Source organism: Xenopus laevis, chromosome 1S (assembly GCF_017654675.1).
Source record: "Xenopus laevis strain J_2021 chromosome 1S, Xenopus_laevis_v10.1, whole genome shotgun sequence".
NCBI classification, from domain to species: domain Eukaryota; kingdom Metazoa; phylum Chordata; class Amphibia; order Anura; family Pipidae; genus Xenopus; species Xenopus laevis.
In genome coordinates this window covers 153,570,934-153,596,948 of record NC_054372.1, presented here as the reverse complement: position 1 = coordinate 153,596,948, position 26,015 = coordinate 153,570,934, and the positions used below count along the sequence as shown (strand labels likewise).

The 26,015-nt window shown below is 38.1% G+C and overlaps 1 protein-coding gene across 14 annotated transcripts in view; it reads left to right on the top strand.

Annotated features, from left to right (window-relative positions):
• The window catches only part of taok3.S (TAO kinase 3 S homeolog), a 113,710-nt gene that overhangs the window by 7,832 nt on the left and 79,863 nt on the right, over positions 1 to 26,015 (top strand). For 8 of the 14 annotated variants that reach the window (XM_041580399.1, XM_018244250.2, XM_018244247.2 and 5 more), the window contains 8 exons: positions 9,996 to 10,093; positions 16,191 to 16,284; positions 17,725 to 17,930; positions 18,512 to 18,583; positions 18,660 to 18,761; positions 19,276 to 19,321; positions 20,233 to 20,329; positions 23,189 to 23,302. In XM_041580399.1, the coding sequence (XP_041436333.1) occupies positions 17,784 to 17,930; positions 18,512 to 18,583; positions 18,660 to 18,761; positions 19,276 to 19,321; positions 20,233 to 20,329; positions 23,189 to 23,302 (578 nt within the window). In that variant the 5' untranslated portion in view covers positions 9,996 to 10,093; positions 16,191 to 16,284; positions 17,725 to 17,783. Of the gene's footprint in view, positions 1 to 397; positions 411 to 9,995; positions 10,094 to 11,297; positions 11,439 to 12,169; positions 12,189 to 16,190; positions 16,285 to 17,724; positions 17,931 to 18,511; positions 18,584 to 18,659; positions 18,762 to 19,275; positions 19,322 to 20,232; positions 20,330 to 23,188; positions 23,303 to 26,015 lie in introns of those variants that run through there. The other 6 variants (XM_041580398.1, XM_041580396.1, XM_041580392.1 and 3 more) reach the window with 3 other exon arrangements.

The following is a 26,015-nucleotide window of genomic DNA, read 5'->3' as shown; positions in this document are numbered from 1 at the left end:
CAGAAAAAAGGAAATATATTTTAAAATTTTGGATTATTTGATTATAATGGAGTCTATGGGAGACGGTCTTTCCGTAATTTGGAGCATTCTGCATATGGGGTTTCCACATAACTGATCCCATACCTATAGTAGAAGATTCATCCATTTTAACCGGCAGTAAAAATAGTTACCGCTTGGTGAAATTTTAACATGCATCTTAGATTTAGAAAGTATGTTTTTCCATTCTGTACAAAAAGTAATGCTTTTAATTACATTTACAAATAACTTACAAAGCACTGAAAATCTTTAATGTACATTGGATTTTTGTGTTTGAATTATGTATAAAAATACAGTTTGGGTAAAACTGCCCTTTAATACTTTTTTTCTTCTTTCCTGTGCACTTTAAATCCTTACGCAGGAGAAATAAGGAGGTAAGACCTCTAACAAGCACTTTTAACTAATTCTTTGTACAGCCATTCTCCATAGAGGAAAGAGATATTTCACAACTCCCTGTATTTTGTTGTAAATATATCTGCAAAATTTGTCACTTCAATAGACGTCACGTGTCATTTAACTGATGCTGTTGCTAAACAGTTTGCCTGCTAATCTTGTGTATAGGTTTACACACAGGTGTATGGTATCTCTCTCTCTTTATCTATATATGAAATGAATCCTTCTACTGCTTTGTATGGTCTATCTCAGTGATCCCCAACCAGTAGCTCGTGAGCAACATGTTGCTCTCCAACCCCTTGGATGTTGCTCCCAGTGGCCTCAAAGCAGGAGCTTATTTTTGAATTTCAGGCTTGGAGGCAAGTTTTGCTTGCATAAAAACCAGATGTACTGCCAAACAGACCCTCCTAGAGGCTGAAAGTCCACATAGGGGCTACCAATAGTCAATCACAACCCTTTTTTGGCACCACCCAGGAACATTTTCCATGCTTGTGTTGCTCCCCAACTCTTTTTAAATCTGAAAGTTGCTCACGGGTGAAAAAGGTTGGGGACCCCTGGACTCTATCTGATCATACGGCAGTCCATGCTAAGCTGAAGCTACACCCAATGTTACCTTGGTTTTTGGAACAATTAAGCTATAGATGTAAAGATTTTTAGAAGATCTTTTCTTTAGCGTTAGCCCAAGCTTATTTCGAAATGATTGTTTAAATGTATGATTTGTCCATCTACTAAAAAGACCATTTCAAGCAATCTTGTCTAGTTGAAGCCAGGAAAACTAAGGGTAGCTGTCTGCTTGGCCCTGGACAATGGATAGATTTCACTGTGACCGATGAAAATTTTCTAACCTGGCCGAACAATATTCTGAGCGATGTCGGACGAAAAATCGGTAGATGCACGATCGTGCGATTCCCACTAACCTCACGATAATTTGATGGATTGGCTGGATTGCACTCAAGTCGATCGTTCATCAAAGAAAAATCTTTGCGTTTATGGGGGCTTTAGTTTGAGAAAGGCAAGTGTATCACATATATAAAATTGATGTCGTTTATTAAAGGAGAAGGAAAGGTTTGAAATGATAATGGCTTTAAAATGTTTACCCCACATGCGCCTCCTGAACCGCTATATTTTCGCTTCTGAATTCCTATCCATTATGTAGTAATCAGCCTCGCAAGCTCTCTCAATCTTCAGGCGTTTCCGGCTCCATTTAAAAAGCACCGCCGTGAGTTTCCCTCGCAGCTCCTCCACATTGCACATGCGCAAATTATTTCCCCCCTCACTTGACCCCGCGCATCATCAAAGCTGCAGGCACGTACTACGCAGCAAGTTCAACCGTAACAGCGTGGACGCCGAGACCGAAGGTAGCTGCTGACCACCAATGTTTTCACTCCCAACTGTCCCGTTTTTAGAGGGACAGTCCCTCTTTTGACAGCTCAACTTGCAGTCCCTCATTGGTACTGGAAAGTCCCGTTTTTCTCTGCACCGAACAGACAGAAAAAGAAACAAAGTTTCTAACTTAATTGGCTTTTGACAGAGCCCAGAACAGCCACCAGGTGCACTTGGAAACTTTGTAACAATTTCAAGATAAGCAAATAAGTAATTGTAACAATTTAGATAAGGAGGTCCCTTGGGAGAAGTAAGACTCCCAGCTTAAAGGGCAATTCACCTTCATTAGCAAAACATAATAACTGAAAAAAGTCACAGAATTATATTCAAACTTTCATAACCTGCCAAATTTTGTAAAAGGAATGTGGTAATTAGGGGGTGTGGTCACAAAAATGGGTGTGGTCAAAAAATTGCTGCACTACGCTCGCCAAGTTTTTTTTGTCCCTCTTTTTGTTTCCAAAATGTTGGGAGGTCATACCTGTGTGTCTCCTTAGCTCCCAGACTCTTCGAATCTGCTTGACTGGGGGGGGGGGGGGCGTGGGCATAAGGGTCAATGATAACACGTGCACATTCTGATTTGCATGCGCGTCATCATCATTGGAAGAAAGGCAGCTCCCCAGTACATGCGCACTACATCTAAATTATGCCCAGTGCACCTCAAGGCTGCCTCGGGCAGAAGGGAGGAAGATTCCTAAAAAAAGCGTGACGTCACCCGAGCCACACACTGCAGTGTTCAGAGAGCGTAACTGCGTCTACATGAGACCACAGAGAAATGTTTGAAAACGGTCAGTGAGTTCTATGTCCATAAGACTTTGTTTAAAAGCCTATTTCTGTTTTGCCTTTCCTTCTCCTTTAAAGGAATTGTTTAGTATAAAATCTGGGTAAATAGATAGGCTGTGCAAAATAACATGTTTTCAATATAGTTAGGCAAAAATGTAATGTATAAATGCTGGAGTCACTGGATGTCTAACATAATAACCAGAACAGCAGCTCTCTTTGTTTCCATTGATTGGTTACCAGTAGGCATGTAGCGAACTGCCGATTTGGTGTTCGCGAACGTTCGCGAACTTCGAACACCCGCTAAAATCGTTCGATTCGAACGATCGAAGGATTTTCATTCGAATCGAACGATCGAAGCATTCGATCGAATGCTTTTCATTCGATCGAATGCCTACAATCGTTCGAACGAATGGAAATCGTTCGATTTTTAGCGGTCGAAGGAATTCGAATGGTCGAACGATTTGTATTCGAATCGAACGCGAACTCAAAATGCGAACGTCGCGCGACGTTCGCGAACATTCGGCGGACGCGAACGGTCGAAGTTCGCGCGAACAAGTTCGCCGGCGAGCAGTTCGCTACATCCCTAGTTACCAGGCAGTGACTTGAGGGGGGGGGGGGCACGTGGGTCATAACTTGCATTTATAGCTGAGCTGAATGCTGAGAATCAATTGCAAACTCACTGAACAGTTATGTCCCATGTGACCCCTCTTAAAGTCACTGACTAACCCAGAGTTGGAGAGCTGAAAGCCAGGAAGACGTATTCTGTTCCACATCCAGTCACTCCAGCCTTTATAGATTACATTTTTGGCTAACGAACTATATTAGAAACATTTTTAATTTTGCACAGCCTATCTATTTACCCAGTTTTTATTTTTATACTGAACTGTTGCCTTTAACATAACTAGGTTCCTCCTCTGAATTTGTATCACTTTTCCACCTACAAGACACTAGATCCAAAAGGAAGAGTGTGAAGATCTCCAATAATCAAGAACAAATATTGTTAAAAAAAGGAGATAATTTATTAGGACATAAAACCTGTCTCACTTTTCCACCTACTCAACAAAATGGTTTTATTGTGCATGCACACGGTAAGCTGTGATTCCTACTTTTTCATTTGGTTTGTGTGGTATTAGCAGGGCTCTTAAATTTTTTTGTTGCCATTGTTATACACCTTTTAAGTACGGAGTGGGTGGGGGGGGGGTGTTTGGCATCGGTGCTGCTACCTCGAGCCCCCCCAGGATCGCCCTTGATAGCAACTTGTGTTTGATGCATTGTTGTACTTTACTTGCTTTTGCCAGTAAAACCGTAACTATTGTGACTAGTTGTCCTATTATTTTCAACACTTGCAAGATAATTTTTATTGATTTGAGTGAAGTTTCTGAACGTTAAGGTCTGCATGGCAATGTGAGAAATGAAATGTCATGTACACAGCTGCATTTTTATCAAGGCATGTTGGCTCTTCTGCTCTTTGGATATGTATTCTGTGAGGCTGTAATATTGGGGTCATGTTGATCATAAAAGACTGATTTAAAAATCCACTACATTTTAAGCCAAGGATTGCTCTTTCCTAGTATTGCATAAAAAGCCATATCTATACTTAATTGTCCGGGACACTTTTTTCTTTCTTTCTTTTTCTTTTTTTTTTTTAATATACAGTTGTGCTCATAAGTTTACATACCCTGGCAGAATTTATGATTTCTTAACCATTTTTCAGAGAATATGAATGATGAACACAAAAACTTTTCTTTCCCTTATGGTTAGAGGTTGGCTGAAGCCATTTATTGTCAAACAACGGTTTACTCTTTTTAAATCATAATCACTACACAAACTACCCAAATGACCCTGATCAAAAGTTTACATACCCTGGTGATTTGGCCTGATAACATGCACACAACTTGACACAAAAGGGTTAGAATGGCTATTAAACGTAACCATCTTTACCTGTGATCTGTTTGCTTGTAATTAGTGGGTGTGTATAAAAAGTCAATGACTTTCTGGACTCTTTGGACAGACCCTTGCATCTTTCATCCAGTGCTGCACTCATGTTTTTTGGATTCTAAAGGTCCCCATAGACGAAAAGATTTCTCTTGCCAAACGACCGATTTTAGCGAAGTCCGACCAATCCTTCGAAATTATCGTGTGGTTAGTGGGATTCGAACGATCGAACATCTTACGATTTTTCGGCTGACATCTATCAGGAAATTGATCGGCCAGGTAAAAAAATCTTTGTCGGTCCCAGTGAAATCTATCTATGTTTGCAGGGCCAAGCAGGCAGCTACCCTTTGTTTTCCTGGCAAATTGGTCTTTTTAGTTGATGGACAATTCGTACGATCGTTCCGAGATAATCGTGGTCTCACGATGATGATCGGATCTTTTAAAAATTTCAACATCTATGGCCAGCTTAAGTCATGGGGAAAGCAAAAGAATTGTCAAAGGATCTGCGGGAAAAGGTAGTTGAACTCTATAACAGGAAAGGGATATAAGAAAATATCAAAGGAATTGAGAATGCCAATCAGCAGTGTTCAAGCTCTAATTAAGAAGTGGAAAATTAGGGGTTCTGTTGAAACCAAACCATGGTCAGGTAGACCAACTAAGATTGCAGCCACAACTGCCAGGTGAAATACAAAAAATACTGGAGGAAAATTTGCACTCCTCAGCCCGGAACCTGTGCTTGGGACGTACTGGACATTCCAACATGACAATGATCCAAAAGCCAAGTCAACCTGTCATTGGCTACAGCAAAATAAAGTGAAGGTTCTGGAGTGGCCATCTCCGTCTCCTGAACTCAATATCATTGAGCCACTCTGGGGAAACCTCAAACGTGCAGTTCATTCAAGACAGCCCAAGAATTGGAGGCTTTTTGCCAGGAAGAATGGGCAGCTTTACCATCTGACAAGATAAAGAGCCTCATCCACAACTACCACAAAAGACTTCACACTGTCATTGATGTTAAATGGGGCAATACACGGTATTAAGAACTAGGGGTATGTAAACTTTTGATCAGGGTCATTTGGGTAGTTTGTGTAGTGATTATGATTTTAAAAATAGTAAACACAGTTGTTTGACAATAAATGGCTTCAGCCAACCACTAACCATGAGTGAAAGAAAGGTTTTTGTGTTATCATTCATATTCTCTGGAAAAAATGGTTTAAGAAATCATAAATTTTGCCAGGGTATGTAAACTTGTGAGCACAACTGTATAGGATATATTTGGGGTCCTTCATCAAGCCTTCCCTTTGAAGCAGACCAAGAAAACCTTGGAGCTCTTAATTGGTGGTATGAGTTATATCAAAGTGAATGTTCTAAGCTTATCTGTTTTAAATAGCCAAGCATTAAGTGAAGTACCTTATTTGCTTGTTTTTGATTCTTCAGTAAATCCTGCTGCCCAATACTCTACATAGTGCTATATCTTGTTGATATGAACTGTATGCTTCTAATGAAATTTCTTTGGACTAGCCCACAATTTTGGTGGGAGGACCTGTTATCCAGACTACTTGAGACCTGTTGTTTTTCAGATAAGGGATCTTTCTGTAATTTGGATCTCCACAGTTTTAGTTTGCTAAAAATGTTTAAACTATTGAATAAACCCAATATGATTGCTTTGCCTCCACTAAAAATTAGTTATATGTTAGTTGGCATGATGTACAAGGAACTGTTTTAGTTTTACAGAGAAAATGTGACATTAGAAATATGAATTCTATGATAAAAAATGGAGTCTATGGAAGATGGTTTTCCTGTCATTTGGAGCTTTCTAGATAATGGGTTACCAGATAACCGATCCCATACTTGTATTTCATGTTGGTCTTAAATGGTGACAACAAGAGCCTATTTCACCAACTATAGCATTTCTCTACCAACCAAGGTGCCTTCACTTTTAAAGAGTTATATGCTGGTGCTAAAGGTTCGTCATGGGTCACTTTTTAATAAAACATTGCACCTGAAAAATACATTTGTGTGAAAATTATACTTTGCCTTTCGATACGACTGAATTTTCTGAACAGCTTTATATAAAGCATTATTCCATTATAATACATTCAGTTGTTTTACCCTTTAATGGTGAAAATGTAAAACTTTGGTTGGGATGGCTGGATCAAGAGCACTGGTTGTATACAACATTTTATGGGAACCGTTTCATATTTTAGTTAAAATAATTTGAATAGCTATATAAATGATCTAAATAGCTATATACAGGTATGGGAAATGTTATACAGCATGCTCGAGAGCTCGGGCTTTCCAGGTAACGGATCTTTCCGTAATTTGGAGTCTGCTAGAAAATCATGTAAACATTAAATGAACCCAATAGAGGCTGATTTTGCTTTCAATAAGGATTAATTAATCTGGATAAAGTACAAGGTCCTGTATTATTATTACAGAGAAAAAGATAATCCTTTTTTAAAATTTGGATTATTTGGATAAAATGGAGTTTATGGGAGATGGCCTTTCCGAAATTCGTATCTTTCTATCTAGATAATGGGTTTTCGGATAACCGGACAACCTGTAGTTGTATTCATAATATAATGTGTTTGTCCTAAGCTTGAAGGAGACAGCTGTGCAGTTCCAAACATGGTCCCTTCAAGTCATCCGTACACAACATTTATTTATAAGGATGTGCAGTAGGTGTCCCTTTGTTGTGAGCAACTGAAATAAATTGCAAAGCAATAGTTTCTGTTATGACATAGAGCCTGAGAAAGGATGATTCAGATGAGTTTACCACATGCTGTCAAGGACGTAACCACTGAATAATTGCAAGAGAAGGTCAAGTGTCAGTGCGTTGGAAATGTATTTGCTAAAATGTTTACTCATATTTTTAAAGGGTATTATTGTGTTTAAAAAAAGAAGAAAACAGTAGCTATCAGACTGTTTGAAGAAGTGTATTACACCAGTTAGAATCATTTACATTTTGATTGGCTGAAAATCACAAAGCGTAGCGTTCTAGGCTGTAAAAATGTGTTGTTTTTTTTACCAGTTTAGACACTTAGGGACTTTCTCAAATACTCCATAACTATTGCATATTTTGCATTTTAAAATTGTTAAAATTTATTGATATATCCTTATTACTGTGAAACATGCACAGGGTTGACAAATGTGTAGCTGAAGTATTATGTGTAACTTAATGGAGATTGCTGGTAAATCATTCTCTTCGATTTTGATTTTGTAATTGAAAACAATGTACATTTCACAGCATCTAATGATTCTAAAACCATTCTGTATTAATGAAATATATGCAATATTGCCACATTTATGTTGCCCAACTCACTGGGCCAGTGCTTAGACAAAGCCATTATTCTTGAAAAGAAATCTCTTCTAACTTTAGAACTGAGTGTAGTTCTTGCATATTCATTTTTTAACCCTTTAAATGCCACAGATCGTAGAATCTACGTTCTGTGTAAACGTTTTTTAAATGCCACAGAATGTAGTTTCTACGTTCTGCAGCATCAAAGGCGCCCGCTCCGTTATTACTCATTCCCCAGCCCCTAGGCAACGAGCCTAGGTGGGGAACGAGTGGCCCCTGAGGCGTGATCGCCCAGGGGACCCAATGGCAGCAGCAGGCATGTGCAATCTACATGCCCTGCTGCTGCCTGCACTTCCTGATGCGCCAAGCCCCGCCTACTTAATGAATCCAGCAAGAAGACAGTGCCATTTCTTCCTCCAGCCCTCCTGGACGAATGTGAGCCTGCAACCCTAGGTTAGTGCCCCACAAACATTTAACAATACACCCTTACATTCACACTTACAGACACACGCACATACAATTTTGGGGGATCAGGGGGGTCACACACATTCACAGCACTCACGTACTTGCACATGCATGCAATTTGCCAATTGTACACATACATACACACTTACACTATTTTGTGTCTTATCTTATCGTGTGTTTTTTTTTTGTATGCGCTAACTTCATTTTGGGGCCTCTAAATGCCAGATACTTTGGTGCCCATTGTGCATAGGTTTACCAAACTGTTTGGAGAACCCCTGGCAATCATATTTAGGGTGCTTTTTCTTGGTATGTAATCATACATGTGCGATATGATACTGGAAAGTTGAAAATTTGAAGCAATTTTCATGTATTTCACCAAAACCGACAATTTTGGGAAAGCCTTGCAACTCAGTAGTTTAGAGCAGAAAGGCATAGGTAACCATTTTAGATTTGATAGAATGTGTACTTTACAAAAATATATGGTTTCGGGGGTAAACATGTTTTTACCCCACACAAAAAGTAAAGTCCTGGACAATTTGGATGCACTAACTTCATTTTGGGGTCTCTAAATGCCAGATACTTTAGTAAACCTATGCACAATGGGCATCAAACTGTTCAGTGGACCCCTGGCAATCATATTCAGGGTGCTTTTTCTTGGTACCTAATACAGTGTGGGATATGCGGAGCAGCAAATAAAACCTTTTGAAGTGATTTTTCAGAATTTTATAAAAACCACTACATTCAGACAAGCTTTGATGTTTGGTAGTTAGGAGGAGCGATACATAGTTACCCATTTTGGAATCCATATAATGTGTGTACTTTTCAAAAATATATGGTTTTCTGTGGTAAACCTACTGTTTCAGGATTTTTTGGCCTTGGAATCTAAAGTATGCTGCTTTCGCGCTTTCAAAATATACTGCCGGGAGTTTTTGCTGTACAGAAGTCCTAAAGCTCCCTAAAACTATACATATCTGGTATTGGCACATTTGAGATACACGAGGCTTTCCATATCAGTTGGATTTTCATTCGTAAAATGAAATATTTTTCTGGTATAAATTCATATATAATGAAAAATAGGATTTTTGGGGGGGTTTTAGTTTGGTATTTAGTGCTATAAATCTTTGCAGAGATGGAAATATTTGAAAACTCAGGTTCTCCCGGAAAAAAAACAATGTATAGTTTTTGTTGGTAAACTAAAGGTTTCCCCTCAGATGGCCCTAATGTGAGAGAGCACAAAATGTTTCACAGCAGTATAGAAGAATTCGCCCGAATCCTGCTGAAAAAAGCCGAATCCTGGCTGAATCCTGGCTGAATCCTGGATTCGGTGCATCCCTACTTTCTAGTGATAAGATTGTGGCTGGTTAATTAAACATGTTCTTCCTTTTAAAAACATGGAGAAAAGTATTTATAAAAACTTCAAGTTTAAAGGAGCTGTAAATTCAATGGGTTGTAAATTCTTACATTCTAAATTCTTTGTAAAATGAGTTTAGCCACATGGCTATCAATGGCTTCATTGATAGCCACTCGTATACATACATTTGTGGGATTTTTATTCTAGTTGTCTAGTAGCATCTCTTCACTAATATCTGTACATTGCATTGCACATAACCCATATGTGTGTGACACAACAATGCTTCCAGTTGTAAAGTTTACTGTTTTTCTTACAAATCACAACTCCTTCATTAATGTTCTTCCTTTCCCACAGGAGCTGCATTCTTGCAGGTTATTCAAGCTGACTAAACCTGCTTATACAAGAGAAGGCTTGGATCCCCCTGGCAGTTTATATTAAATTGTTTGCTACTGGTAAGTCTAGGAAAATAATCGGTCTATTGATGCACATTATTATTATTAATATTAACATGTATTTTTAGAGCACCAACATATTGCGCAGCACTGTCATATATAGTAGAACCCCGATTTTACGTTTTTCAAGGGACCAGAAAAAATTGTGTAAAATCCAGGAAAATCCGTTAATGATGGGGTTGCTGATAAATGGTTTAAAAACCAGCTGCTGATCAGAAAGCCCTATATTAGAAACCTAAACATGCTTATATCTTAGAAAACAGAAAAGAAAGAAATTTACTAAATGATACTTAATTGATTGCGGAGCACCAGCCCAGGAGACAAAATTAGCAATTAAATTCACTGGGGGGGTGCGTAACCCCCCCAATTCATGAATTTAGGTTTTCTTATTCTTTAAAGGGATACTGTCATGGGAAAAAAAATGTTTTCAAAATGAATCAGTTAATAGTGCTGCTCCAGCAGAATTCTACACTGAAATCAGTTTCTCAAAAGAGCAAACAGATTTTTTTATATTCAATTTAGAAATCTGACATGGGGCTAGACATATTGTCAATTTCCCAGCTGCCCCAAGTCATGTGACTGTGCTCTGATAAACTTCAATCACTCTTTACTGCTGTACTGCAAGTTGGAGTGATATCACCCCCTCCCTCCCCCCCCCCCGCAGCCAAACAAAAGAACAATGGGAAGGTAACCAGATAACAGCTCTCTAACACAAGATAACAGCTGCCTGGTAGATCTAAGAACAACACTCAATAGTAAAAACCCATGTCCCACTGAGACTCCTTCAGTTACATTGAGAAGGAAAAACAGCAGCCTGCCAGAAAGCATTTCTCTCCTAAAGTGCAGGCACAAGTCACATGACTAGGGGCAGCTGGGAAATTGACAAAATGTCTAGCCCCATGTCAGATTTCAAAATTGAATATAAAAAAAATCGGTTTGCTCTTTTGAGAAATGGATTTCAGTGCAGAGTTCTGCTGGAGTAGCACTATTAACGGATGCGTTTTGAAAAAAACAACATGTTTTCCGATGACAGGATCCCTTTAAAGGAGAACTCAACCCCCCCCCAACCATAAGATCCCCCTAAGCTTCCAGGCATTGCCTCCCTCCCCGTAATGTGCTTTAGTGTAAAAAAAAATAAACCTTCAAAATGATTGCCCCTTAAATACAGAGAAGCGCAGCGGTGCTGACTGTCGCCATCTTGCAGATCTTTGTGCAGTCCTAACGCTAAAGTCGATTCCTGACTTGGCCCCATGCGTGGCTTTGTGGCGGCGAAGACATCCAGAGACTACACGAAGATCCGCAAGATGGCAACATTGAGCTCCGTTGCACTTCTCTGTATTTAAGGGTGAGAATTTTTTAAAGGGATTTTTTTTTTTACATTAAAGCACATTGCGGGGAGGGGGCAACGACAAGAAGTTTAGGGGGGCTTATGGTAGGGGGGGTTGAGTTCTCCTTTAAAGACATAATAACAGTTATCAGTCATAGTTCCATAAATATCTAAGTTAGTAATTAAATGTCTGACCCAGATCTCACCCTAAAGAATTTCAAGTTGCTTCTAGCAGTGTTATTTTTTTTTCACTCTAAGGGCAATAACAAAAAGGGAAATTTTTCACCTGTGTTGAAAGTTCACTCATGCGGATGACAGATCTCCCTGAAAATGCCTTGCCGTTCACTAACTTTCACAAGTATAAGTTTGGGTTTCTAGAGCACTGGGCTGATTTTCCTTTGGGTAAAACATACTAAACGTCAACGTAAAAATGAACCACTACAAGTAATCTCTTGCAAAGCAAAATGGGTTGCAAACCTTAAAAGAAGCAAATAAAGTAGTTATTAAATTTCCTTACTTTCCTGTATCTGTAATTTATTTAACCATATTCCAGCTTGTTAAGCCCTTTAATTTACCCTTGTAACAAAGTAGTACAAATAATCCTGGCCGTGACGCACCAATAATAATAATGCTGGATGCTAGTTACCTCCCAATGGGTGGCACTTCAATGAGCAAGAGATTGTCCTTCCCCTTTTAATGATAAAAAAAAAAGTGAAACTCGGACAGATATTTTGGGCAGTCAAGCTTATCCCGTTTCTAAAGCTAATGGTATGTGTTTGAATGAACCTTCTGTATTTCACACGATTTGTGTACCTGACTGTTGTCTTCCTACTGTTAGCATGAGAATGAAATAGAGCAGGTTTGGTGAGTTGGCTTCCTTTGTCAGATGCATTAGAGAACAACCCAGCATGCATGCTGTTCTATTTCTGTGTGCTGTCTTTCGCACTCCTTCCTCATGTGAATGTTCACATTTCCTGTCTTCATTTACTTACGCTTCTTGAGCAGCATTCTGCTATAGTATTTTTATTACCCTTACTACAACAGGCCAGCAGGAAATTGGCCTTATCTTGTCATTACCTATAGCAATAGATATAGAACCCTCTGTATTTCTCTGCAACATTGTGTTTTAGTGTCTAATAGAGCGTTTTTATTTTACTATACTGGTTATTTTCAGATATTTCATATATTCTCCATTTTGACTAATCTTTCAGTATACTGTTGAAAACTTAGTTCCCTTGTAATTACTGTAGATACCAACATGCCTGTAATGACACAGGATAGAAGTATCCGCCGCCTTTATTTTCTGGTGTTTCTGAGAATATCCTGTAACTGTGCTCTAAAACTCAGGGCTGTTTCATGGACTTCAATTTCTCACAGAAGTTTTCAAATATCCACTGTGAAAAGTGAAGTACAATATAAGAAATTCTTATTGCTTTGGCTCTTACGTGCGATATATTATGTGGAAAAAAAAACAGATCATTGGACTGGCCAAGTGCTCACCAGTGGCTTAGAAGCACATTTATCAAAGGTCGAATTTCGAGTTCATTTGAGTTTTTAAACAATCCCATAAAAAAATCTAAATTTATTAAAAAAAATAGAATTTTCAAAACTCTGAATAGGATCGACCCGAGAACTCCAATCGAATTCGACTCCAATTTGATTTAAGTTTTAAAAACTTAATTCATGGTTTTTCTCCGAAAAAAACCTTGAATGGCAGGAAGGCTGCAAACAACTCCAAATTGATTCCAGGGTGTCTTTCATTGACTAAAACAGCAATTTGGCAGGTTTTAGGTGGCGAATAGTCTAATTTGAGTTCTTAAGGCCAGTGTATGATAAATCTCAAAAATCTAATTTTTTAAAAAAAAACTTGAATCGAATTTTAACAATTCCCTAGTTATAGTTGGAAGTTTTGGCCATGAAAAAAAAAAAATCGAAAATTAAAATTTTTACTTCGACCCTTGATTAATCTGCTCCTTAGTGTTGTACAAATAGGATACTGACTGATGGTGCTGTATGCATTTATAGTTGTCACATTTATGTATATATTTTACTATTCCTTCCTCTTCATAAATTTTTGTGCTTTAAAACTTCTGTGAACACATTGATCCTTTATTCTGTAGCCATAAACCTACATAATAAGTTGTACTGGTAACCTGTCAATGGTTTAAATATGCATTCAAGTTTCACACTTTTTTTCTTAACAAATGTGCCACATTCTGCCTGTAACTGTGCACCACCTGCTGCTGAATTCTGCACTGAAATCCATTCTTCAAAAGAGAGAACTGAATTTGTTATATTCAATTTTGAAATCTGACATGGCGCTAGACATATTGTCAGTTTCCCAGCTGCCCTCAGTCATGTGACTTGTGCTCTGATAAACTTTTGTCAATCTTTACTACTGTACTGCAAGTTGGAGTGATATCACCCCCTCCCTTTCCCCTCAGAGTCTAACAGAACAATGGGAAGGTAACCAGATAGCAGCTCCCTAAAGCTGGCCATAGACGCAAAGATCCGATCGTACAAATCATCGTACGATCAGACTTTCCCATCTCCCGACCTCATCAAATAAAGTACAAAAGAACAGATCAGCCGATGTTCTGCCCCTGACCGCAATGGTACGAAAGTTATGTCCGACCAAAGCTAGTGACAGTCTCCCTCTGAAAATCGTATTATCAGCAATACATGCACAGATATTATCGGCAGCTGAAAGAAATCTTGTAACCTGTCCGATCGACCAAACGACTGATCTCCGCTGGACGAAAAATTTCAGGACTCGCCACACACGGTCCGAAAATAGTACGAAGCCTCGATTCGTACGATCATATCTTTGCGTCTATGGCCACCTTTACACAAGATAACAGCTCCCTGGTAGATCTAAGAACAACACTTCATAGTAAAAGCCAAGTCCCACTGAGACTGATTCAGTTACATTAAGTAGGAGAAAAAAACAGCCTGCCAGAAAGTAGTTCCATCCTAAAGTGCAGGCACAAGTCACATGACTGGGGGCAGCTGGGAAACTGACAATATGTCTAACCCCATGTCAGATTTCAAAATTGAATATAAAAAAAAATCTGTTTGCTCTTTTGGGAATTGGATTTCAGTGCAGAATTAGCAAGTTCCATGCTAGTTCAGCCAGTTGAAATCCTCAATCAGTCAGCTTTTGTTTCAGAAAAAGAAAAGTAAAATCATTTTAAGTGTCCTATTCAAATATAGGTACAGGTATGGGACCTGTTATCCAGAATGCTTGGGACCTGTTGTATTCCGGATAATGGATAATTCTGTAATTTGGATCTTCATACCTTAAATCTACGAGAAAATCATTTGGATATTAATTAAACCCAATAGGTTTGTTTTGCTTCCAATAAGGATTAATCATATCTTAGTTGGGATCATGTACAATGTACTGTTTTATTATTACAGAGAAAAAGAAAATCATTTGCAAAAATTTTGAATATTTGATAATAATGTAGTCTATGGGAAATAACCTTTCCATAATTCGGAGCTTTCTGGATAATGGGTTTCCGGATAACGGATCCCATACCTGTATAGGTATGTATAGCCATATGTAGGCTGTTTGGCACCCAGTGATATAATCTGATGCTACAAGGCTGATAATTAAATTCTGATCCTAATTGCACTGCTTTCTAAGATGACCTGTAGTAATTATCTGTATTAAGTATTAAGCAGCCTTAAAGTCCTTAAAGTGTACTTGTCACCCAGACACACAAATCTGTACAATAAAAGTCCTTTTCAAATTAAATATGAAATTTAATTTCTATTTATTCAAGCATTCATAGCTGTTGTAAGCTCATTTAAAAATCTCAGCTGTAAATCAAATATTGTCTGCCCCATGTCTATGCCTTAGGCGGGGCAGACCATTACTTTCACTTTCCATTCAGCACTTCCTAGATGTCACTGCACTCCACACATTCCTCCATTCTCTTCACCATTTAATTGTGTAGCCAGGGCATGGGGATGGACATCAGGTCCCCCATTCTGGTGCACAAACAAGATTCTGAGATGACGCAAGGCTTGTCTTAATAACAGTGTCCACAAAATGGCTCCTGCCTGCTTGCTATAAATATGAATTTCCAGACTGAAGGAAACAAGATTCAAATAACTTATATAGTGTAATTGAAGTTCATTTTGCTTGACTAATGTTATAAAATAGGATTTTTAATTTTTTTAAGATCAGTAAGTGACAGCAGCACAGAGCATGTGCAGTGAGTCAGCAGAAAAGAAGCCGGGGAGCTGCTGGGGCATCTTTGGAGACACAGATCTTCCCTGCTAAATGGCTGTGGTTGTCTTGGGCTGGCATAGAAGCCCAAAACAAAATGTACAACATTTCTAGCCTACTTCTTTAGTTAGGCTTTAAAGAACAGTCAAAATGCATGGGGTACTTGATATCTGTGTGAAACTGTGGGGCGTTTTGGCAAAGGCAAGTGCCCATTGGTCTGCCAAGCCGGTTGATAATGGCTGCCTTTTAGAGCAGTATAGAATATAGGCTACTAGCATAATTTCTATGGTGACTTTACTGTGTATTGTGGTTTCTGCCATGCTGGAGTGTCAATATGAGGCTGCCCTATTGCTCCCTCTGGAGGAATCTGGACACTTTTTTAATTTAGACAGACTTGCCCCTCTTATACATTGTAAACACTGTACAGACGGGCCAATTTTTTTGTTTGCATAACTCTATAGATTGTGTTCATAATCATTTTAACCTTGTGCTTACATTGTTTGATTTGTGTTTTTTTTAAATGTTCACTGCAGGCTCCATTGATACTTTCGGTACTGTGCTGAAGACCACAGCAATGACCTTGCTCTCTTTATATAATGGAGAATGGCCTGTGTCTCAAATATACTGGTAAAAATTAAGCTTCCTTCTAAAATTACATATCATTGTAGACATTTAGTATATTACATTCCTTAAGCTGGCCATAGATGCAAAGATCCGATCGTACGTCATCGTACGATCGGACTTTCCCATCTCCCGACCCGCCACTAACCATTCAGATCAAAGTCTTACCAGTCAGATTAGTTAAAGAACAGATCAGCAATGTTCTGCCCCTGACAGCAATCGTACGATATCTATGTCCAACCAAAGCCAGTGACAGTCTCCCACTGAAAATCGTACGATTGGCAATACACGCAGATATTATCGGCAGCCGACAGAAATTTTCTAACCTGTCCGATCGACCAAACGACCGATCTCCGCCGGACGAAAAATGTCGGGACTCTCCACACACGATTCGAAAATCGTACGAATCCTCGATTCGTACGATCAGATCTTTGCGTCTATGGCCAGCTTTATCCTTGCAGGCTCATCCTCTGTTATCTGTCACACATTCTGTCAAACTCTTGAAGTGATTAGGTGATGGTAGTTATGGATTCCATAGGAATTCCACTCATTTTTCACTGTACCCTTTAAATAACTAAACAAGACACATGAACCAAATAACTGTAGTTTTAAATGAAAACTTATAAAAATTATATATGCTGATGGTACACAGGGCATTTTGACTCCTGTGGCACCTGGAAAAATAGTAGAGATAATTTTTGCCCTTCTCCTCTAGAGCCACTTCCCATTTGTGTTTAAAGGAGGTGGAAAGGCTAAAATTAAGCATAAGCATATATACACCAGTAAACCCTCAAATGAATGCTGCTCTGAGTCCTCTGGGTTCTTCTATTGTGTACACATGGGCTTCTGTATCAGACTTCATGTTTTCAGTTTAAACCTCCAGGGCTTGAGTATGCTCAGTTTGCTCCTCTGCCCCTCCCTTTCCCCCCTCCCTGCTGTAATCTGAGCCCAGAGCTATGAGTGAGCAGGGAGAGACTCAGGCAGGAAGTGATGTCACACCCAGCTAATATGGCAGATGCTATTCAAAACAAACAGAGAGCTTCTAGAGCTGTTTACTCAGGTATGGTAAAGCATTCTGCAGAATAAATATAGAGCTGTAGCTTACGCTATTGTGGCTAAACTATTGTTAATAAACTGCTTCGGTAGCTTTCCTTCTCCTTTAATAGGGAAAATTAAATAAGGCAGGCACTGGTGATTTTTGAATTGGGGATAACTTGAAACATATACTTTGACAGCTCCAAGGAATTCCTAGAGCATTTCCAATTCGCATGGATCAGAAGAAAATACAAGCAGGGAGAGCTGTTTTAAATACCATGATTCTACCTTTGAGTGCCACACTAGAGTCTATGGAATGATAATAGTATGTTATATGTATGTAGCAAACCATATAAGTATGAAGAACATCTCTTCCATACGTTGCTAAAGAATGACTATTATTATTTTAAGGTGACGTCATAGACACATTCACATTCCATGTAGCTTGATGCCAACCGACGATTTCAAGGATGACTGATATTACAGCAGCATCGAAAATGCACAGAGGACTGCTGAAGGATCCAGATATTGCAGACTTATTCTGCCAGGAAGACCCAGAGAGAGTATTTGTGAATCTACATGAAATTGGCCATGGCAGCTTTGGAGCAGTTTACTTTGTAAGAATAATTGTAGAGAAACGTTATTATTGACAGGAGCTATAGTTGAGCATTTTATTATTGTTAAAATACCAGATATATTCCACAGAACCAATTCTTGGGTTCCTTCTTGCTCTAAGTTTAGTAAGGTCAGTAAGTAAATGTGCATTGCTTTATCAAATTTACTGGTTATAAACTGACGTTGTGCTTAAAATTTGATTTATTTGAACCTAAAATTACACATTGAAATGCCTTAATAGATTTTTTTTTTAACTTGATAATTAAGATTTTACATATGCATAACAATATGTATTTTGCTTTTCTTGTCAAGACATTAATGCCTTAATAGATTTAAGCGGAAGAGACAAGAAATGTTACCTGAAGTAAAGTTGAAAAAAACAGATGATAAAATATCTAAATGTAGCATAGGAATATTATTTATATAAAAGAAAATGGCACAACTATTTAAGCTTGAGTAAATTAATCCCTTTATTCATTTAAACAATGTGATCTGAAACTTCCTCTTGTGTTGTAAAGTACTGAAATTATTCTAAGCATTACTTTAATAACCTTCATATATGTTTCATTCATTTACTCTACAGGCGACAAACTCAACAACCAATGAAGTTGTTGCTATTAAAAAAATGTCTTATAGTGGAAAGCAAATGAATGAGGTAAGGAAATTCGCAATTGCATTTTTGCTTTGTAACTGCTATCTATATTATAATAGAAATGCTGTTTCTTTATTAGAAATGGCAGGACATCATCAAGGAAGTCAAGTTTTTGCAACAATTGAAACACCCCAACACCATTGAGTACAAAGGATGCTACTTAAATGATCATACAGCGTGGGTAAGCTAAATATCTGTCTTTTTATAAAGAGCAATATGTTTATTTGTATTTTATTTTATTAAAGGCCATAACTTGATTACATTCAAATATATATATATATATATATATATATATATATATATATATAAAGTTGTGCTTAGCTACATTTTATTTCCATAATATTTAGACAATAAATACACTGAAGTAAGCAGGTTGCAGTTTTCATATTAATATAGATCTATTTTATTATGCATTGATTTATTCTGCTTGTATGGGAGTTTTTGCAAGCAGAGGAGGAGTGTATTTCCTCAATATGACCTGCACTCAACCCAAACCTTCAATGGTTGTCCAGAATTCAACCTAACCCGTCTTACCCACAGGTCTCTGGTCAGCCTGCACATCACTAGTACACATGTAATTTTAGTATTTCAGTCCTTGTGCATGTGTATACAATTCCATGACTGACTTGAGGGTCTCCAGTGAGAGGAAAAAATAACTGGCTACTATAATATTAATATTATAATATTTTTTACAGTTGGTAATGGAATACTGTTTGGGTTCTGCATCAGATTTGCTTGAAGGTAAGATCATATACATCTTTTAAATGTTTTGCCTTTTTCGCACAATATTACTTTAATACCAGAGAAATCAAATCCTTAATAACATACATGCACAAACAAGACTTGTTTGTGGGCCCTGACATCTTGGTCCCACTCTCACAGCAAATTGATATTGTTAGTGCCAAAAATAGTAGAGCTATTTATATAGCACCTTGCTGGAAATACAGATGGAATGATGGAACCAAAAGTATCCAAAAGGATCCAGCAGGAGATCCCATGGGACTCTGATCTATAAATTACATTTTAATTGTGTTTACATTTCTGCCAACTTTATGTATGATAAAGCATTTCCAAATTTGAGCTACAAATTTGGAAATTTTAGATAGGCTAGACAGAAAACCGTGTTAAACTGTCAACACACATTACATGTAGTAGGTGCTGAATATGGGTATTCTATAGACATATGGTAGAAATAAGAATGAAAATGTGATGAAAATCTCTTGACTGTTGCATAGCTCCAAAAGGTAATCTAGAATTCTTATCAAGAGCTTTTTTTTTGTCCCACAAATTACAGGTTTTAGCTATATTTCACAGTGCCACCCTTAAAACGTTTTTAGGATTGAAGTTCAGCCTGTTTAAACTATATACTTATAGGCCATTTTGTTTTTAATGACCATCTTTTAGGTTTTTGTAATTTTCCTTATAATAATGCTTCTGTTTCATCTACTTAAATATACACAAATAATTCATCATGCTATTAAGGTTTTATCCCACTTATATTGCAGAGGTCACTGCTATTTTCTCATTTTATTTTGAGACGTGTCTATGGTATCTCTTTTTTACTTTAATTATTATTTTTTTTAATATATTCTACTTTAGAAAAAAATACAAAATTCTTAATGATATTTTCCTGTTTTTTTGTCTCTTTCTAGTTCATAAGAAGCCACTTCAAGAAGTGGAAATAGCTGCCATTACCCATGGTGCCTTACAGGGGCTGGCTTACCTACATTCTCACAACATGATACACAGGTAAATATCTGTGATTCCATATAGTCCATAGTTTCTGATGAACAGCCTCTTGGGATAATGCTATGTTAATGCAATTTCCCTGCCAGCAGGAAATAGCCAATACTAGCCAACTCTGCCTAGTGCCATTAATATGTAATATCTGTGGCTTCCTCCTGCCACTGCACAGATTGGGTGGATTTCAGCCTAAAAGTTTTATGTTTATGTATGTATGTTAAAATGCGGAATCATTGATTATTGTATCTTGAATGCTGAAGCACAAAAGCCGTCGTGGTGGCTGAACAGAAGCAGCCAGATTTCACTTTCTCCAGTTATGATGCTCCTGATGCAAGATTTTTGTGTGTTTTCTTGGCCTGCTCCAGATTAAAACATCCTGAGAATGTGATAGTTAGGGGTTTAACTATAACTTTTACCTACCAGGCGTAATGAATAATAGTTTACATAAACCTGATGACGACAAGGGTCCAAACTGCCCTCTGCTATACAAGGATAGTTAAACCAAATTTATATGAACCTGTGTTCTATCATAAGGTGAAATATAGTGGGAAAATTTCAGCTCTTTCTATTCAGTTGTATGATTATTTTCTAGCAATATATTTAGCAAGGCTGAGCTCTCATTTTCACCCTAAGCCACAAGTGCATTGTCTGTTAGAACAATAACAATTAAAGTCTATGAAGAGGTAACTCTGAGCATTTTGTCACCTACCTGTCTTGCTAGAAATTGTGCACCATGTGTCCTAACACTTAAAGCACTGCACAATACATTTTTCCCAAGTTCTTCAGGACCAGTGGCCTAGTTACTAAAAGAGGGCCCTTCTCTTACAGTTTTGTTTGAAACTTTAATATCTCAGTATGTTAAATAATTACAAAATGACTGACTCCCCTTTTATAGATGATTCCGATGCATTGCATCAATTACTTACTCAAAACGTATATAAATAAATGAACTTGTGTTTTTTTTCCTCCCGTCTATGTACAAATGCTGAAACTGTATACTACAACCCCCTCTAGTGGAACTAGAAAATTAGGTAGATAACTCCATGTAATATTTTTCTGTACCTGTCCAGTTGGTCATGCCACATGTTTTAACTAATGCCCAAGTATATGTCTGAATAATAATTTGATTAAAAAAAAAAGCTGTAAATGTATTTTTCTACTGAAAAATGTTGTTCAGAATCTGCAGTTATGAAACAGCCAGTAGCTATTGAATGCAGTTATCCAGTTTCCTAGGAGGAAGGGTAACAGTCGGTTGTCATTTTGCTGTATTTTATTATATGCCCAGTAAATTTGCTTTATAGAATTATTATGAATGAAAAGCATCATTATTGCTGCTTTATTCATCCATGATATTGCTTGAGAAAGCCATGGTCTTACTGACATAGATGACAAAAACGATTTATTGCACTCCCGCCCGTCCCTTTACAAAAAGCCAAAGTCTGTTAGACATACAAGTCCAAGGGGCATGGTATGAGATGATGGCATGACCTGTTGAATGAAGCAAACATAGTTTTTTTTTTTAGCTTTTCTCTTAAAATTTAGTTAAAAAGCGATATGTTTTATGACATGGTTAAGATAACAATAGCACATGGATTGATAAAATGTTGCACTAGTCTTAGATAGTGTAGCCTTGGTTAGAGTCCTGCGCGGGTCCATTTTTTGGGACCTGCAACCCGGACCCGCAACCCGAACCCGCATTCTTACCCGCTTGAACCCGCAAGTACCTTATCCACAGCCCGAGATGCGCTGACCATCAAGAATCAGGAAGTTCTTTCATTGTACACCAGAACTGACAACATCGGAAGTAGGCGTGATCAGAAAGACCCGCGGCCTGACCCGCAGAACCGCCGACCCACGTCTATACCGCACCCGGAAATTCAACCCGCAGGGTACCCGACCCGCTGCAGGACTTGAGCCTTGGTGTAGTGTAAATTTGTTGTTTGTATTATTAAAGGAGTACTAAAGCTTAACGAAAGAAATAATGTAAAATGTTGTACATTATGTTTTGAGTTTATATACCAGTCCAAGACAACGACAGCCCTTTAGCAGGGAAGATCTATGTCTCCAAAGATACCCCAGTAGCTTCCCATCTTCTTTCGCTGATTCACTGCACATTCTCCATCCTGCTGTCACTTTCTGCGCTTAGGGACCGACTCACAATATAATGCATATATATTATATAAATGTCACAAAATAAGGCTGATTAGTAAATAATTCTGATTATTGGTACATGGCACCTCAGAAACCAGCACAATTAGCATCAGAATTGAATAATCAGCCCTGTAGCATAAGCTTATATGACAGGCAAACCATACTTTTTGCTTGATGATTTGCAACAATTCCTAAGCTTAGCTTTTCAACAGCTGCTCAGAGCATGCCGAGCATGTATATGCCGCAGACACTTCTAGCAAAATCCAAGATGGGAAACCTCTGCAATAACTTTGAAGTCCTCAATCTTTAATACTATCAAGATTCTGAACCCATATGCCCATCAAAGGCAGGACAATATCGGGTTAATCCAATCGTTTGGCCCTATGGCCTGATATCGATCCGGAAGACCCCATACATGGGCAGATAAGCTGCCGAATCGGCCTAAAGGACTGAATCGGCAGCTTTAATCTGCCCGTGTATGGTCAACTTAAGGCTGGTGCAATAAATTCAGAATATAAAATATAGTATTTCTAGCCATATTCATTTTTCGGGTTTAGCTCTCTTTTAAGGGTTTTGCCCATTAGGAGGAAAGAAGCACCAAATTGAGGCAACTCTGTGGCTTCTGTTAAGATTTGAAAGATTGTTTTTACTGATATTCAAATCTGCCTTCTGCACTGCAACAATAATTTTTTACTTTTATTCATGTTTCTTCAGGGACATAAAAGCTGGGAATATTCTGCTTACTGAGCCTGGTCAAGTAAAGTTAGCAGATTTTGGATCTGCATCTAAATCATCTCCTGCCAACTCTTTCGTAGGAACTCCATATTGGTAAATAACCACAAACTGTATCTCGCTTATCTCTGCTGTACTTCTTGCCTTTATTTTTCTTTTGAAACGTTAAGGGGGTTGTTTATAAAAATTCAAAATGTTCTCACTATTTTCTGAAAACCACTCAGACCAAATCCGCACTGACATTTTGCCCTTATTTATCAATACATTTTCTCGAAAATTGTATGAATTTTTTCAAATTTGACGCCTGCGACATTTTAGGACTATCTCCTGAAAACCACAAAATCTTTGGATTATTAAATGAAACCAGCGCGTGGATCAGGATATCTTCCAATTGTAAAGGGGACACCTGCCATTGACTTCTAAATGAACTCTGCAGGTTTGAGTTGGAGTACTTTTTTAACACCACAGGGGTTTAATAAATCATACGTTTTTTCCTAGACATAATTGTGTTTTCCCCTTTTAAATTCAAAAAAATACCCCCTTACTGTTGCTTTTAAATCTTTTGCGGGAAAAATCACAACCGTTTGTAATCCATTATATTTTCCTGACACTCTTTCATACAAAGATACTACAATTTACATGCCTATTTATGGTAATTTACATGGGATTCTGTTGGGTCTTGTGTTGTTCACCTGATCATGGCCTTTAAAGCAAGTAAGTCAGACTTGTTTTTTAGGGTATCACCTAGTTGGTGAATTTAAATAATGTTTGTGTTGTTTGGTTAATTTATTTGTGTAATCTACAATTCACACCTGTGACACCATGAGCATGATGTTTTTTGCCTGATTTTGAATTTGAGTTTAGATCTTCTCAAAACTAGCCCTAATTATAAGGTCTGTTTAAAATGTGTCTAATAGTGCTAAACTTATGGCACTGACAAAATAAACAACCCGCCCTTTCTAGTTTTTACCTTAGGTATGGTTAGAAACGGATCCTTGCTTTTTATTTCTAATCTAGTAAACCGCTTAGAATTTAGTGGTAGGGGTCCTGGAGGGCCTGAAATATGCTTTGTTTTTATTCAATTAAATGTCACTTATAGTATAACGCCACCCCTTTTATAATGCTAACACTGGATTGTATATATGGACATAATTGGTTTGCATATACCTTCACACCCCAAAGCCAGGTGGTGGAGTAACCATGGACTTTTTGTTTTATGGGAAAGTTTTTTCCTTTTTTTTCTCTTTGTGTTGTGAATCAGATAAGATAATGAAAGGGGTTGCTTGCTGTAGCTAGTCTGTAGGACTTGATAGTAAGTAAAATGCCAGCTCATAGTGTGCGGTCTGGCTTAAAGGTGTGACAATATACATTCCTATACATTCCCAACTAACCATGTACAGTATTGTTTTCGCTCTTAACTAAACATGATAAAAACAGTCATTAAAGGAGAACCAAACCCTTTCTAATAAATACCCCTACCCTACATAGACCCTGCTCCCCCCCCCAGCGTCATGTGGTATCTTTGGTAAATGCCCCTAACTCTTACCCCTCGGTACAATTTCAGGGCATCGGAATTCACGGGCGCTATCTTCTTTTCTGTAATCTTCGGGTCTTCTTCCGGCACTTCGGCAATTTCCGTGACTTTTGGCGCATGCGCAGTTGTCGCATAACAGAAGATTGCTCCAACTGAGCATGCCGATATTCCCGAAGATTACTGAAGAGAAGATGGGGCTTGTGAACTCCAATGCCCTTAATCTGCACCGAGGGGTAAGTAAAGAGTTAGGGGCATTTACCAAAGGTACCACCTAGGCTGGGGGGGGGAGCAGGGAGGGGGGTCTAAATAGGGTAGGGGGTAGGGGTTTTTATTAGCAAGGGTTTGGTTCTCCTTTAAGGGTCTGAAAATGAGGAAGAGACATTTTGGAGAGATTACCTGGGGTTGATGCATGTAATTTGTTTTACATGTAGAGATGTAACTAGATGTTATTGGGCCCAACAGCAAATTTATTTTAGGGCCCCTCAAATATCCAGGGGTTGTCCTGTTTTACCAATATATATTGAAACGGCTTATTAATTAGGGCCTCATGGGACCCCTTATACCTTCTGGGTCCCCCTGCAGCTACAGGGTCTGCTTTCTCTGTAGCTACACCCCTGATTACAATGAAAGTAAAGGGCAGTTCTTGTCCGGTGCTTTATTACCCTTGAAATAATTGATTCCCCTTTGGGATGAAGCACCCTTTGTCAGTGCCCTAAACAGTTTTTAGGCAGCTGTGTGTTTAATTGAAGCTTCAATTTATGCACTTGTTTGGGAACAGGTTTAAGGCTGGTGTTATAGTGGGGGTAGACTTATGTAAGACTAAGGGGCCTATTTATTATGCTGTGTAAAACGGTGTTGTAAAATAAATGGTAAATTTATCAAGATGTGTTTTACTTTACACCATGTGAACACCAGATTTGCCACTGTTATTTTACACTGCTTCAGCACTTTGTAAGTAAGTTCTGGCAGAAGTTGCTCAAAGGAAAAGTGTGTAAATCATGTCATTTTTACTGAATTTTTTTAGACAACAATGTTTGGTGAACTATTCTGAATTTTTACACCACATAAGAAATCTGCCCCTAAGTAGCACTAATGCATACTTATCTGACATAGTTTTCTATGTTAATATTTTTCTGTCTAGAGTTAATAAACAAGTGCTACATATTATACACTAATTTCAGTCTCAAATGTTAAGTGTTTTTCATCCAGTAATCACACACTTTGTTTACTAGGGTTTTTTTTTCCTTTTTTTATAGACTTGGTTATTGTATTTGT